Here is a 14,972-nt window from a genome sequence, read left to right as displayed (position 1 = left end):
TTTTTAATCACAATTTAAAAAAATTTTTCTTAAAGATTTTATTTATTTGTTTGACAGAGAGAAAAGGAGAGAGAGAGCTCAAGCAGGGGTAGCAGCAAAGGGAGAGGGAGAAGCAGGCTCCCGGCTGAGCAGGGAGTCCGATGTGGGGCTGGATGTGGGCTGGATCCCAGGACCCTGGGGTCATGACCTGAGATGAAGGCAGGTGCTTAACGGACTGAGCCCCGCAGATGCCCCTTTGTTTCAATTTCTGATACGATAAATATAAGTAGGTAGGATCCAAACAAAGATCTTTGGGGCCCTGAATAATTTTTAAGACTATAAAGGGGCTCCGAGACCGAAGCTCGAGAGGCTGGCTGGGTGATGCCGCGCGCCAGCTCCTCTGGCCCGATGGGGCTGAAGCCAGAGGAGACACGGCCCCGCCCGTCTGAGCTGCAGATTCTAGTTCAGCCCGACAGTACACACGTGGACACTTAAACTTCATGCAGCCGTAAGTGCCAGGAAGAATGCACGACTGGGTCAGGCACTGTTGTAGACACAGGACCTCGTTCTGGACTATCTGTCTGCAAGGACCTGCAGGATGTTCCAGCCAGAGGGGCGAGAACCCTGGGGGGGGGCGGGTAGCTTGGATGGCAGGATCAGTAGGGTGCCCAGGCTTGCAGAGGGGGGCCGGTGGCCTAACTTCAGGTGAGAGAGGAGGCCTGGGCAATCATGAGGGGCCCTGAAGGATGGTTACAGGGTTGTGTCTCATTCTCCGCATTCCTGGAAACTGCTGGTGTAGACAAAGGACGTAAGAGCACTGGTTTGCACTTACTGAGGCTTCTTCCGACTGCAAGGACCAGCAGAGGTAGAAAGCCACATGCACGTGGGTTGAGAATCGGTGGCAGAGGGAGCTGAAGAGGCGGATGGGAGTGATGGTGGGAGGGACCTGCAGGCAGCAAGGTCAGGGTGTGGCCTCTGCTAGAGGGAGGGACCCAGCACTGTCTCCTGGAGGCTTAGCCAGAGAAACTGGCTGCGTGGGGGAGCGTGGGGGAGAAGGAGCAGACTGGGGGACAAGGGAGGCGGGACTCAACCCATCCATTTGTACTGATACATTTGAAATGCCAATTAGACCCCGGAGTGGAGGCTGCCAGGAGGCAGTCAGGTGCATGGGTGTCACGCTCAGAGCTGGACAGAAATCTGGATTGTCATCCGCACAGTGATGGTGATTAAGGCACTTCCCTTCAGAGCTCTGGAAAGTGGTCTGTGTGTGTGTGTGTGTGTGTGTGTGTAGGGGCGGGGGTTGGAATTGGGGCCAGCATGGGAGTAGAGGAGACTTTACCTAGAGAATAACACAGCAGACTCCCGTTTCCTTTTTCTATTGGCTGCCACAGCTTTGGGAAGTCTCCAAACCTCAGAGCCCCCTTGTGCCTGGGGGCTGTTCATCCCCGCTGGGGGGGGGGGTTATCCTGGGGAACCTGAGGAAGGGAAAGCCTGAAGGGGCTTCCCAGCAGGTGGGAGGGAGGGGCAAAGCTGAGCCCGGCCCCTGGGGAGTCCAGCCCCAGGAATCCAGGCCCTTCCCCCGAGGGGGCACGGCAGCTGAGTGGGGTCTGAGTGGCACAGGAGAAAATGCAGCCTCCGCCCCAGCCGCAGGGACCTCTCCGGGGGGTGCCCCTGCCACAGAGGGACAGAGCATCCTCAGAGACGTAGATAGCGATGGGCACTGTTGTTCGTGGTGTCCAGGAATTGTGAATGTGGCCACCTGGAGACACAGGGGAGGCGTCTGTTGTAGCACGTTTACTGCATGGGTCACAATGCCACCTGCCCCGTTTTCTGCCAGGCTCACGGAGTAGACAGGAAGGAACACAGGACTTCAACATCAGGAACAATTCAGGAATCATAATTTTAGATTATTTGCCAAAGTAGAGATGGATGCACTTCCTATGACTGGACTTCGAGGGCCCTAAAGTGTAGAAATTGGACCCCAAAGATTACAGGCGGCGGTTTTGAAGTCTGTCCATAGTCACCTAGAAATCGAAGAAACCCAAGGAAAGAAATGTGGACTGACTTGACAAGTGTGGACTGAAAAACAAGTTCTTTTTAAGAGGGCTGTTTTGAAGATTATGATTTTGATTTTGGAGGGACTAAGGTGATTGGCAGTGGAAGAGATCACATGCAAAATTCCTTAAATAAAAATTTATTGACTTGAAAACAAAGTCTTCTAAGAGAAGAATCGCTGCCCCCTTTCCTCCTAGGTCCCTGTGCCCCTGAGCCACCCCTAGATCCTATCAACTTCTGCTGTCGCTTCTGTTTCGTACCCTCGAGTCCTTTAGACTTTTCCTTGTCTTCACTGGACCAACGCCCTGCCCCCAAACTCGGCTTTTTAAAAGATGTCCGGACCCTCTGCTTCAGTGATTCCCTCCCTGGGCCACTGAGGATGAGAGGGGTCACCGAGCCCAGCCTTAATCCTTTCTAACCTCTGACCTCTTCCTCTTTCCCTACCCCACCCCCCACTCCCCTGCCTCCCTTCCCCCTTCTCCAAGGCTCCCACATTTAAAGGTAGGTGGGGGTTGGCTTCGGAGGCCCGGACTGAGGCCTTCTTGAAGGCGCGCGCTTCGGAAACGCAAACGCATCGAGACCCACCTGGCGGAGAAAGGGGAGAGCGGCGGCGGGCGCCAGGGCAGGGCTCCCTCCCCAGGGGGCTCTCTTGGGCCTGGCATCCGGAGCAGAGAGGCCGTGCCCCTCCGCGGGGCGCACACGTGGGTGCCTGCGCCCTCACCCCTACAACAGGAACACCGTGGAGGCAACGACAGGCTTTGATTTAAAGGTGGGAGGGGCAGTGGGGGAACCTTTTGAAAACACAGCTGCTTAGGGAAGCCAGTCCGCCCAGACTCGCGCGCGGACGTAAGGGGGTGAGGGTTAGGTGAGTGCGCCGAGGGTCCCCGGCGTACTGGAAGGACGCGCGCAGGGTGGGTCAGAGGTGGTCGCAAGCTCGGGGTCACCGCGGGCAGGACGCCTGTGGGCATTTCGGGGGTGGGGTGGGGCTGGGGGACACGCAGCTCCAGGCCGCGCCCCCGTTGCGAGCGCCACCCTTTCACTGAGTCGGGGCGAGCGGCTTTGAAGTCGCTGCCTCGGCTCGCCCCCCGCCCCCTGCGTTCCCGCCCCGCGCGGCGCGGAACCGCCGAGTCCGGGCCGTGCCTGCTTTGTCGCTAAGCGCTCATTGCAGCGGCTCATTGGACCACGTCGGTGGGGCGATCGCAGCCCTCTGATCTGTGAGCTGCGGAGAGCTCAGCGGCTCGTTCACAAATCCGCGCCCGGGGCCGCCCTCGCTTCGCCCGAGCCTGGGGCCCCGCGCTCCTGCTCCTGCCGCGCCCTCGCCTCCCCTCGGGCGCCGGGGCCTAGCCAGCCTCGAACTGGGAAGCACCGGCTTTCACCTCGAAAGAAAAGCCCGAAGCTGAGAAGTCCGAACATGGATCCGGCCTCTGACTCCCGGGCCCTCGCTGTCGAGCCAAGGGTCTCAACTGGGCCCGGGTCCACTTCTCGCCCGAAGGCAGGAGTGCTGCTGGGCGCGTCCCCAAGGGCCTACTCTGAGCCTAAGGCGCGAGTGTAGCCCTCTCCGCGTCCCGGGCAGGGCCGGCGCCGGAGCCACAGCGCCCCCTCCCTCCCTCTCGGGGCGTGGCGGGGCACCTGGCAAGTCACAAGGCATCACCCCGAAAACCACGCCTGCCCGGGCTTCGCCGCTTACTCTGATGCGCAGGGGGAAAGGGACCCTAGAACGAAACCTGCTCCGGGGCCTCCTGGGGGGTCTCGCACTCGAAGCTCCAGCGAAGGACCCCGTCACCCAACCCCACACTGCAGCGAGGTGGGGAGGGCGGGTCCGAGAGAGGTAGAGGAGCCGCGCCCCCGACCGAGGCTGCCATCTCTGAAGGAAGAGCCCGGGTCACAGTCGAGAGAGCAAAGGCCCGCGCCCCCGCCCTCCCCCGCGCGCAGCCCGCAGGCTCCCGCCCAGCGTGCCCGCTCCTCCCGGCCGGCGCACGACGCGAGGCTCCAGCGCGGGGCGTCCGACCCCCGCCGCCGCCGCAGAGACCGCTGCCCCTGCGCGCGGAGGCCTGCTGGCCGCTCGCCCGAGACACCTCCAGGCCCTTCCGGGGTGCTGCGGGGGCGCCCCCCTACCCCCGCTCGGCGGAGCGACCCGAGCGCGGCGGACGCGGGTGGAAGGCGCGGGGCCCCCACCCCGACCCGAGGCGGCCCACCCGCCCCCACCCCGCCCTCCAGCCTGCAAGTGCGAGGCGCCCTGACTCGGGAGAGGGAGCTTTCCTCGCGCCGCAGACAGGCATCGCTGCTTTCCTTTTCGCTCGATTTTCTGTTTTCCAGGAGTTGTTTCCACGGCGGAAAGGAGATTCCCGCCCGGGCAGAAAGGCTGCAAGCCTGCGGTCGGCCGGTCTCCAACCGCGGTAGACGTTCGCCTCTGCGGATCTTCTTGATCCTAAATCCATTCTGGTCGCGGGCTGCGGAGGCTGGCCCCGGAGAGAGGTTCCCAACCGGTCCGCCCGTAGTTTCACGTTCTGTTTTCAAGGCTGAGCTTCGCTGCTGGACTTGTATCTGCAAATAAGACAGAAAACCTGTCACCCAAAGTGTGTCGTAAGGGGGAACCCGTGCTGTGCCCTCCGAGGGCGTCAGGCCGTGGCACCAAATCTTCTAGACCGGGCCGGCTGCCCCAGACCACGCTTCCCGGGCGCCGGGCCCCCAACGTCTGTAGCCCAGAGGCTGCGGCACCACGCGAGTTGGCCCTGGCAGTGCCAACTGAGAGCGGAAAGTAGGCAGTTAATTAGAAGAGCTCGCGTTTCCCGCTCCCGGTAGATGGGGGGGTGTAAATCCCGAGGAATTTAAGGGCATTAGCTGCATGTGTGGGAAATCCGCGCACATATCCCATTTCTCTCTCCCAGCCTGTGCTAATACTCCAGACGGCGTTGTCTCTAGACTTTGCCGGAATCACAGAGGCTGTTGTGTCTTAAGGGATTAACTGATATGAGACACACACAAAACCCTGAAACTCCATAACATAGAACACAAAACAAAGAGGCTGACTGGACGAATGGATTTTTTTTTTTTTTTTTTTACGGAAACTGAAAAGAGGGAAGAGTTTTGGAGGAGAAAGAGAGCACTTCTGCCCTGTGCCCTCACTTGAAAACCTTGCTTTGTGGACTTTTCCTTAAGTGGAGGAGAGGTACTGGGTTGAAGGAGGAGAGGCAGAGGACAGTGCAAGGGAGGTTCGGACGGTGTCCCCGGCCCCAGCTGGAGCCATAGGAGGAGCCCAGGGAAGGGCAGCCTGGGCCTTGGTGAGCACTCCCTGAGTGTAGTTACTAAGGGCAGGCACCCACTGTGCAGGGTGACATGGGTGCCCGTCCCGGCTTGCACAGTCAGCATGAACCTTTGTGCTGGTAAAGGGCCACCACTCTTCCCACAAGCTCTCTTCTGAGCTTAGCCCAGGAACTTACCGGGGTCGGACATAACCTGTATGCCATACGTTGAAGAATGTTCACCGATTAGATACCGATGCTAGAGAGGTGACCAACGTTGTTGAAGTCCCTGGAATTGATCAATGATTTAATCAAGTCTAGAGAATGTTTGAATTTAAATCACGAGGTAGTTTTACCCTTTTATATCGAACTGTAGAGTTCTATTTGATAAAGGGAAAAAGAAATCAACTTAAACACAGGTTTTTAAAAAATCCTCCCTCCCCCAACGGAACCAGTACGTAGCTCACATGAGCCTCCCCACCCCCAAGTGAGGCGCTGCTCAGTCGTGGATATTTGAGAGCAATGGTGTAGAGATGTTCTTCCTGACCTGAAACCTAGACTAATGAGCTATTTGTCTCGCTAGCTGTAGGGAGATCGGCTGGGCTGGATCCAGGCGCTCTCATTCAAGCCTGAACTTGCCTAAAGTTCTGAAAATCTCTAGCTACTCCACTCATATTTCCAAAAACAGTGTAAGGTTAGCAAGTGTAAGCTACTGCTGTGCTAGCCTCTCCGTGGTGACCTGTGGCTTTTAGGGAAAGAAGGAGAAGGAAAAAAACCTCAGGCTCCGTGAGGTGCGGGAGTCCCTTCTGAAGCTCTTGTTTTCCCTCCAAAGGTCAAAAGGAAGACAGTGGATAGATACTTGAAGTTCTCCCACTGTTTGTAAGTAATCAGAAGATCACAGAGGGTGCCTGGTTTTCTCCACAACTCCATTGTCCTTCCATATGTCTTCTTGTTTGGGGGTGTGCTTAGCCAGCTCGATAAGTGCCGCTCCTCCAATTCCTTTGCCAAACCAATTTTAACCTATTTTCCTCTGGATTTTTTTGGAATGTGTCACTTTCTTCTGGGTTGCTGCAATTCTCGAGGGACATTTTCTTTATAGTAGAGGCGTTAGTTCGTAGGACAGTCTGTCTGACCCCCAACCATGACTCTGCACGGGCCACTGTGGGAAAACGTCCACACCAGACCCCAGAGCTGTGGTTCATCTGGAGTGCAGGTGGGCCCAACTTCCAGAGGGACCCAGATTTGACTGGGATTAAGAACAGCAGTGAAACAGGGTGAGAGAGCAGGAAAGGGGCCCCCAGGGTGCAAAGTGATTCCCCGAAGAATCCCAAGTCAGGTTCCTTAAGCCAAGAGTCACCTGGCCCGGGAGAAAGTCAAGTGAGGGTGGGCATGGGGCCAAGACCGAGTTTGGGTGTGAGTTCGAGAGCACAAGCGCCGGCCAGCCTACAGACCCCCCCTTTAGAAGCTTCTGTTTTCAAGAGAAACCAGGTTAGGGATGCTTTCTACAGGGTCGTCTCCAGCTCTGGAGACCTGCCCATCCTCCGCACATCTCTCCAGCTCTCCCAGGCTAACTCTAGAGCTAAGTGTCAAAATGAGGACCTCTCCCTGCGGTCTGGACAGGAAAGAGGTCTCCGGTGGGTATCTCCCCCACTTGTTGCCCCCTGACACCCCGGGTTCTGCTGAGCACAAGCTGCTGCTTCCCCAGCTCTCCCCGAGACCCCGGACAGGCAGTGCTGCTTGCCACCCTGTGGCCATCCTCAGCAGAGCCTCCCTGGGCACCCACCCGCCCACCGGGCCCTCGGTGGCACCTGGCAGTGCCTCTGGGGAGCTGGGTAACCCTAGCCGGCCTGGGCAGGGAGAGGTATGAGGCCTGGAGCTCTGGAGCCAGGAGCTCTGGCACCTCAGCTCCCCACCAGCTTCAGCCTCTCCCTGCCTTGCTGCTGCTGTGTTTAACCCCTTCCTTTCTGGGTTACCCCCGCTGAGGCTCCTGACCCCAGGCCCAGCCTCCACAAGCCTGGGTCCTAAGTTCACCGGCTGGGTCCCTAGGCCCATGCTTGCCTTGGAGGTGAGCACAGACACACTCCCTGGGCCCGCTCTCCCACCAGATCCCCCCTGCTCCCCGTGCCACTCTCACTGCGGGCTTTGTCTGGAGGCCAAGGTCAGCAGCAGCATCAAGGGTGGCTCTCCGTCAGGCTGCAGGCAGTTCTCCCTGCTCGGCCCCACTTCCCGGCTCCGCGCCCAGGGCCAGGCCGTGCACAGCCCGCTTCCGGGCCCAGCGCCTGCTGCTCCCTGGCCTGATTTTATTGGGGTCGAGGTCTCGCTCTCTGGAATTGTTGGGCATCTCTACCTGCCGAGTGGTAGTGACCTACGCGAGCAAATGCCACTCTCACTGTGTTCGTTTTTACCCCGAGTGTCCCCACGCCCACCTATGCAAGTGTGGGAAACGAGGGGACAGCAGAGCTACCGGAAAAGTCACTCTCCTCCAACCTCGTTTTAAGAAAAATAAAAAAGAAAGACAGGAGGCTGAATCGGCAGCCAGGCACCCAACGTCTGCAGGAGCGCTCCCGCCATCCACAGCCCTGCGCGAGTTTTTATTTGTAGTACTAGTGTCGCTATTCTAAATCCACGTGTCTAGAAGCCGTCTTTCCTTCTGGTACTCTTCCAGGTCCCTCTTTGTGCAGATAGCCCGGGAAGTATGGAGAGGGTTCTCTGAAAGCGGGTGGTTTCCTGAGCTCTCCTGCACCTGCGAGGTTGGGACGAGTCCAGGTTCCTGGGTCGTGGCCTCACTCGATGCTAAAGAGAAACAAACGCCTGGTCGCCCACCAAGAAGCCGACCTTGAGCGTGGCGGCTGCGGCCATCAGGGTCGGGCGGGAGGGGGAGCATGGCTCGCTAGGTGCAGGGCCGCGAGGCTGAGCGGCTGCAGGGCTGGTTGGCATCTCTGGGACCGCAGGAGAGACTTGCAAGTGCCCACTCCCGGCACCCCCAAAAGCCCAGCCAGGGCGGTGTCCTGGATTCACAGGAGAACGAGGATGGGCCTCAAGCATGTTTTCTGAGCTTCCTGAAACAGCTTGTTGCAATGCCTGTGTTATAAGATTTTGAATTCCCTCAACTGGGCAGCTTCGGCCCGGATTCTCCTGCCCTGCTGGCTGGTCCTTTGTATGGAGCTCATTCTCAGGGGGCGCTCTTTGGGGGAATTATTGTCATGTTTGGGTTGGCTTTGGGTGGCCTGATACTCTTAATTATTTCTCTCCATGCTGCCCTCCTCCCCCTGCCGCACCTCCTGCTGCCCTCTCCAAGCCAGTAACTTGGAAATCTGCCTTCTGCCTCAGATCAGCCTGACCCTGTAGGCTGGAGACCTGGTGTCCACAGGTTGCTGTCTACGAACTGGCTAGGTTTGCCTGGAGATAATGTGCTGCTTTGCAGAGTTCCTGTTGCAACCGTGAATATGGGTGTGGTTTGCAGGAAAGAACACAGCAGAAGTCCAGCACCGTGGACTCACTTAAGGCTAAGGCAATCAGGGGGAAAGTTTCCCAATAAATTAGAAAATATTTCTCAGGAGACGGCCTAATTGATTTTCCATGGGACAGGTGGAGAAATTAACCTGGGATGGTTTTGCAGGAAGCAAACCAGCCCTGGGCCTTCCCTGCCCTCCCTCTGAGTTCTGGAGATCCAAAGTAATCCGGACATTCCCTGGCTGGTGATGATTAGGGTTCTCAGGGTTGCAGGAAAATTTCCCAGAAAACCATAAACACAAATCGATAGGGTGTTCCCGCAAACCTCACCAGCCCCATTTTCCTAGGGACAGGCACACTGTGAGGTTTGATTTTTTGTGACCCGGGGAGGGGTCCTGGCAGGTATGCACCTAGCCGGATAATTTGGCAAGGACCCCTCCAATAGGAGAAAAACGGGGGAGGGCGGTAGATGTGAGTCACCCCAAGTGAGACTTGCCTTTCCCACCCTGTTTGAGTCTCACAGAGGATGACTGAGCCTCCCCATCTGTCTCCCGAGCCTGCCCACATTCAGTCCACCTTTAGTGGCCAGGTGATCCAGCCCAGCACCTCCTCCTGTCCCCCATCCAGGCCCCCCTCTGAGGATTAACTTCCCTGGGAGCAGAGCACCTTGTAACTGTTGTTTGTTGTCCCCCTGCCTGCCTGCACCCTGAACCTGCAGTGAGTGGACAGAGCTGGGTTGGAGAGAGGACAGGACCTGGGCGTGATGGGAGGAGAGCTGAGCCAGGCTAGAGGGAAGCCTTCAAACCTCAAGGTGGCTTGGCGATCACACCGCCGAAAGGGCCGTTTGCCCAGACCTTATCCCGCCTTGCCCAGCCTGGCGATGCCCCACTGGCACTCCCAGGCCTAGAGCTGCTCTGCAATGGGCCTCAGCTGCTGAGCACCCCGAAGCCGCCTGGGATGGCCAGAGCTAGGGCGCCCCAGCTCTCCTTCCTCTCCTCCTCCCCACCCCTCTTTCCACGGAGGGTATTTCATTGTGTCAGCGCTCCCAAACGCTTGGAGCTGTCCTTTCCGAGGCTTCCTGAAGTTTGCAAATTTCCATAAAAATGCATTTTAAATGATAGACAGGCAAGCTTAGGGGAACAAAGGTGTTCGGTGGGGTGTCTGCAGCTAGGGGAAGGAGAGAAGAACAAACAGGAAGGAGCCTAAGGGAGGAAAGGGAAGAGAAGAGGAAACAGAAGTTCAAGTTGGACATCTGACAGCAACTGGAAAGGAAATTTAGAAAGGGATAGAGAAAAAAGGGGAGGAGTGGGGAGAAATAAACTGGGGCCCCCACCCCTCCACCCCCTTTTAGATGGTCCCTGCTCTCCCGAGGAACTAATTTAAAGGATTTTAGGACAAAGAAAATGAGGTGAATGGTCTGGTAGCTTCTCAGTAGGCGTAAAGATATGGGGGTGGGAGGGTTATCTGAGGGTCGGGGGGAGGAGGTTGCTCTGGAGTGTTTTCTCTCCAGATGGTTTTGAAGGTTTAGCTGAATGGTCAGCCCTCCTCTCCCTTCCAAAACAGAAGATTCAATTATAACCCGCCATGCTCCTTTAGGGTTTTCCCCACACGGAGCCCCAAATCCTATTCCCGCGCTCTTCGGGATCTACATGCATGTTGCATGAGGGTCTGTGTTCCCGGGTGGGAGCCTGCCGTATGCACGCGCCTCCCTGCTCACGCACACGCACACGCACACACATGCACACACTTACAATGAGTGTCTACAGGAGGAGGGTCCTGCGCGCCAGCTCTGCATTAAAGACAGGAATCTGCCAGGTTACCAAAGTCAAGTGTAAGTGACAATTTCCCTCTCCACCAGCAAGGAAAGGAGACTACAAAAGTCCCTTTGTATCTCGGCAGCTCATTTAATATTATTTATGCATTTTTGTGCAAGGAATTGTGGGATTTTTCCCCACGGTAAACAATATGGAAATGTTAAAAATAGCAATCTTCCAGCGCGTGTCCACGTATGCGCACCAGGGTGACCTGACGGGGCTGTCGCGGGGGTTCCTCGGGTCCCTGAACCGAGAAGCGGCGGGGAAAGCAAGAGCGAGCGCCTGAAACAAGGTCGCGGGCTCGCTGGGGCCGGGGCTGCGGCACGCGGAGCCCGAGGACGCGGCCGCTTTAAGGGGGGGAGGGGCGGCGGCGAAGGGGGAGGGGCGGCGGGCGGCTCCTGTCACCGAGCGGCCGCCGGCGCGTCACGTGGGCGCGCCGCGCTGCGGCCATTGGCCCGAGGCACGTGTCCAGGAGACCGGCCTGCGACGTCACTCGAGGGGGCTCTGTTAAAAATAAGAACAAAAATCCAGAGTGAAAGTGTCTCAGGTTGCGCTAAGTGGCCTGGAAATCGCCAGAGCCCGCGCGGAGGCCGAGGCGGCGAGGGCGAGCAGACGGCGAGGGAGCGCGGGCGGCCCAGCCCGGCCCGACCCGGCCCGGCCCGCGCCTCCCGCCGCTCACCCATGCGACTCGGGCCGCGGGGCTCGGCGGGGCTCGGCGGGGGCGCGGCCGCACGCCGGTAGGGCGCTCCGGCCCGGCAGGGGCGCGGCCGGGCGCAGCGCGGGCCCGCGGCCTCCATGTGCGTGCTGGCGGCGGCGGGCGCGCTGACGCTCGCGCCCCGCACCCTCGAGGGCCGGCCGGGGCGCGCGGGCGGGGAGCGGCCGGGGAGGCGGCGGCGGCCGGAGCGGGCCCGGCGGGCGTGAGCGCCGGGGCGCGCTGCCTGCATGCGCGCAGCTCCAGCCCCGGGCGGCCGCGGCGGCAGCGCCGGAGCCGAAGGCAGCCGGACGCGGAGAGGAGCGCGGAGCCCAGGAGAAGCCCCGGGTCCCCGCCGGACCATTGTGACTGTCTAGCGCCCGGGTACGCGGCAAAGAGGAGGACCCGACTCTTTCGAATCTCCCGGCGTCTGGGCGCGGGGAGACTCTTGGTATTTTCTAACCCAACTCGTGGATTGGAACGTGGCTCCGCTCCAAACGCGGCCGGTGACTTGTAGGACCCCAGCCCTGGCCTCTGCCGCCGCGCACGCCCTCGGAAGACTCGGCGGGGTAGGAACGCGAGCCGGCTGCGAGTGTCTCTGTGCGCACCACGGGCGGGCCGAGGGCTGATTGGAGGGGGGGTCCCCGGAGAACCAATTTAGGATTTGTTGTGAACAGCATGGAGGAGAATGACCCCAAGCCCAGCGAAGCGGCGGCGGCGGAGGGGCAGCGGCAGCCGGAATCCAGCCCCAGCGGCGGCTCGGGCGGCGGCGGCAGCCCGGGCGACGCGGACACTGGCCGCCGGCGGGCTCTGATGTTGCCTGCAGTTCTGCAGGCGCCGGGCAACCATCAGCACCCGCACCGCATCACCAACTTCTTCATCGACAACATCCTGCGGCCCGAGTTCGGCCGGAGAAAGGACACAGGGACGTGCTGTGCCGGCGCGGGCGGAGGAAGAGGCGGTGGAGCCGGCGGGGAAGGCGGAGCGGAAGGAGGCAGCGGCGCGGGCAGCGCCGAGCAGCTCCTGGGGTCGGGCCGAGAGGCTCGGCAGAACGCGCCCAGTGCGCCCGGTGCGGGCGGGCCGTTGCCTGGCGGCGGCGGCGGCGACTCTCCGGGCGACGGGGAAGGCGGCTCCAAGGCGCTCTCGCTGCACGGCGGCGCCAAGAAAGGCGGCGACACCGTGGGCCCCCTGGACGGGGCGCTCAAGGCCCGCGCCTTGGGCGGCGGCGACCTGTCGGTGAGCTCGGACTCGGACAGCTCGCAGGCCAGCGCCAACCTGGGCGCGCAGCCCATGCTTTGGCCGGCCTGGGTCTACTGCACGCGCTACTCGGACCGGCCTTCTTCAGGTGAGCCCGCCGCGGGGAAGCCAGCGGGGTTGCGGGGCGGCGCTGGCGCGGGAACTTACCCAGAGGAAGAAGACACTAGGACACCACCCCCCACCCCCAACACACACAAAGACGCACAAACAGGGACATTGTGTGCGGCTGACGCTGGCCCGGGCAGCGGCCAGGAGGAGAGGGGGCCACGATTGATTCGCAGGGGGGTACAGATTTCTTAGAAAAGCAGAAGCGACAGGACCTTCTCTCTCTGTCTTGCCTTTTGTGGGGCCACTCCCCGAAGTCCCTAGCCCACTCCTCCCCTGGCTGGAGTGTATTTGGTGAGACCGGGGGTGGCTGGAAGACTGGCTTAGAAGCTGGCACTCTTAATCCTTTCTCCGTCCTTTCAACTCAGTCCAGACCCAGGACCCATGTCCAGCTCCCCCCCCCCAGACCTAGACGCATCCTACGACCCAGTTATCCCAGATGAAGGCAGGGAAGAAACAGCAAGGCTCCAGGCTCTTCCTTCGACCCTTTGGCCTGGGCTGAGGAGGGCGAAGCAGGCGGGATGGAGATAGGGAAGGGATGAAAACAGAGGGGCCCTTCGTCTGGCTCTGGTCGCCTGATCACACGGTGGAGAAGCTCCGCACCCATCGTGCACGCTGCCCGGGGGAGGCAGGCCTGCAGTCCCCCAAAGAAAGGACCTTCTCCCAGAGGTTTCCTGGGGCAGCTCCCAGGGAGGAAAGAAGCAGATTTCTGTGGGAGGGTGGGTGGAGGGGCCCGCGGGTGTGTGCAGGGGTTCTGGGTGTATTTTTCATAGATCTGGACTTTTAAAAGCTAAATGCACGTCCTTGTAGAACTCATCAGTTGCATGAAATAGGGGTCTGCCGCTGCGAACCGCCATTAGGAGCGGACTCCATTTGTCCCTGAGCCGGCAACCCAGACGGGACCCCGCTGCCCCCCCAACCCTCAGCTGTTTTGCGGGGGGTTGTTTACCCAAATCACAGCACAACTGAGTCACCCCTCGGCCACCTTTGGGCAGAAATGTGTGTGTGTATATTTCTGATGAAATCCATATTTCTCCAGCTAGATCTGAAATTTGCCCCATTGTTCTCGCCTCCCTCCTTTGTTAATATTTAATTAACATATAAGCTCACAATGCGGCCAGCGAGGAGCCTCGGCCCGGCTTTGTGCAGCGGCAGAGTCGCGGCCCGGCCGCGCCAGGCCCCGGTGGCCAGCGGGAGCCCCGCAGCCCAGCCGGCCCCAGTCGCTTGTCTTCCTGGACTAAAAAAAACAAAACAACCCACCAAAAAAAACCCCCATAAGGTAACATTTGTATTTCTTGGCCTTTTAGAAAGAAGCAAGGCAGAGAGTTTTCTTTGCCGAGGTTTGCTTCTGTTAATTCGACTCTCAAGTATTTACGTTTTGAAAGAAAAAGAGAACTAAAAATTCTGATTTTAGGGAGGTTTTCTTTCCGCAAAATGGGATGTATCTTTTTACGGGCTGGTTCGTGTGTGTGCAAGAGCCGCAGGACCGGAGGAGTTTGGAGGGTAGGGAGCGTGCTTCCCCGGGACGGTGGAGACGCAGAACCGGCTCCCGGAGCACGAGGCCGCGGTCGGGTCCGAGCAGGTGCGGAGCCTCGCGAGGCCTCACGGAGCCAACCCCCTAACCCTTCGCGCGCGCCCCGGCAGCCTCTCGATCAAAGCCCGCCCGCCGGGGCGGAATCGGCGCCCTTGGCGTGTGCGCGCGCGGGGGTGGGTGTGTGCGCGGGGGCGCGGGTGTGAGTGTTGGGTTTGCTCTAGAATCTAAAAGGCCGGGAGTTTGAGGCGAACGGCCCTCGGCGCCCCCTCGCCGGCGCCCACAGCGCCTCTTCCCGAGTTTGCTGGGCCGGCGGGCAGGGAGTTCTCAACGCCCACCGGGCCTAGGGACCAGTCAGAACCCCCGGCTCGCGCGCCCCCCCGCCCCGGCGCACTCTCCACTCTCCGGTTTGGGGTCGGGCGCAGCCGCAGGCGTCCGGCGAGATCCCTCCGCCGGTGCTGCGCAGGGTGGCCGGGCTGTCCCCTGGCCCTGCAGGGTGTCGTGGGCACTAGGCGGACACGAAGGGGGGTGGTCTGGCTGCTTGAGGGAGCCGGCAGGGGTTCAGCCTCCTGCCGCGGGCGTCTGGGAAGGAGCTGGGGCCGGAGCTGCCCTGAGTTGGTTCCCTCCACAGAGTGAGAAACCCACACGTGCAGCCCAGCCTCCCTCCCCTAATGGCCTTTGCCGACTCTTCCCTCAAAGACACCCTTGTGGGGCTGAACTTCTTGAGGCCAACGGAAAGAAAGCGCTTGGCTCTCCTCTCTGCTCCCCTCACTCAGGCCTTTTCAGATGGTGGGGTCCTAGGAGCCTTGCCACCACTGTCCCAAACCACCCTCAAGGGGGGGGGG

The 14,972-nt window shown here is 60.0% G+C and overlaps 1 protein-coding gene across 1 annotated transcript in view; it reads left to right on the top strand.

Annotated features, from left to right (window-relative positions):
* The first annotated feature begins 11,912 nt into the window (after positions 1 to 11,912).
* Positions 11,913 to 14,972, top strand: part of EN2 (engrailed homeobox 2) — a 4,646-nt gene continuing 1,586 nt past the window's right edge. Inside the window, exon 1 of the mRNA XM_008688584.2 lies at positions 11,913 to 12,579. Within this exon, the coding sequence (XP_008686806.2) occupies positions 11,913 to 12,579 (667 nt within the window). The remainder of the gene's footprint in view (positions 12,580 to 14,972) is intronic.

Source organism: Ursus maritimus, unplaced genomic scaffold, assembly GCF_017311325.1.
Source record: "Ursus maritimus isolate PB19 unplaced genomic scaffold, ASM1731132v1 scaffold_3, whole genome shotgun sequence".
Classification (NCBI taxonomy): Eukaryota; Metazoa; Chordata; class Mammalia; order Carnivora; family Ursidae; genus Ursus; species Ursus maritimus.
Note: the sequence above shows the minus strand (reverse complement) of the source record. Positions and strands in the feature narration are given on the sequence as shown.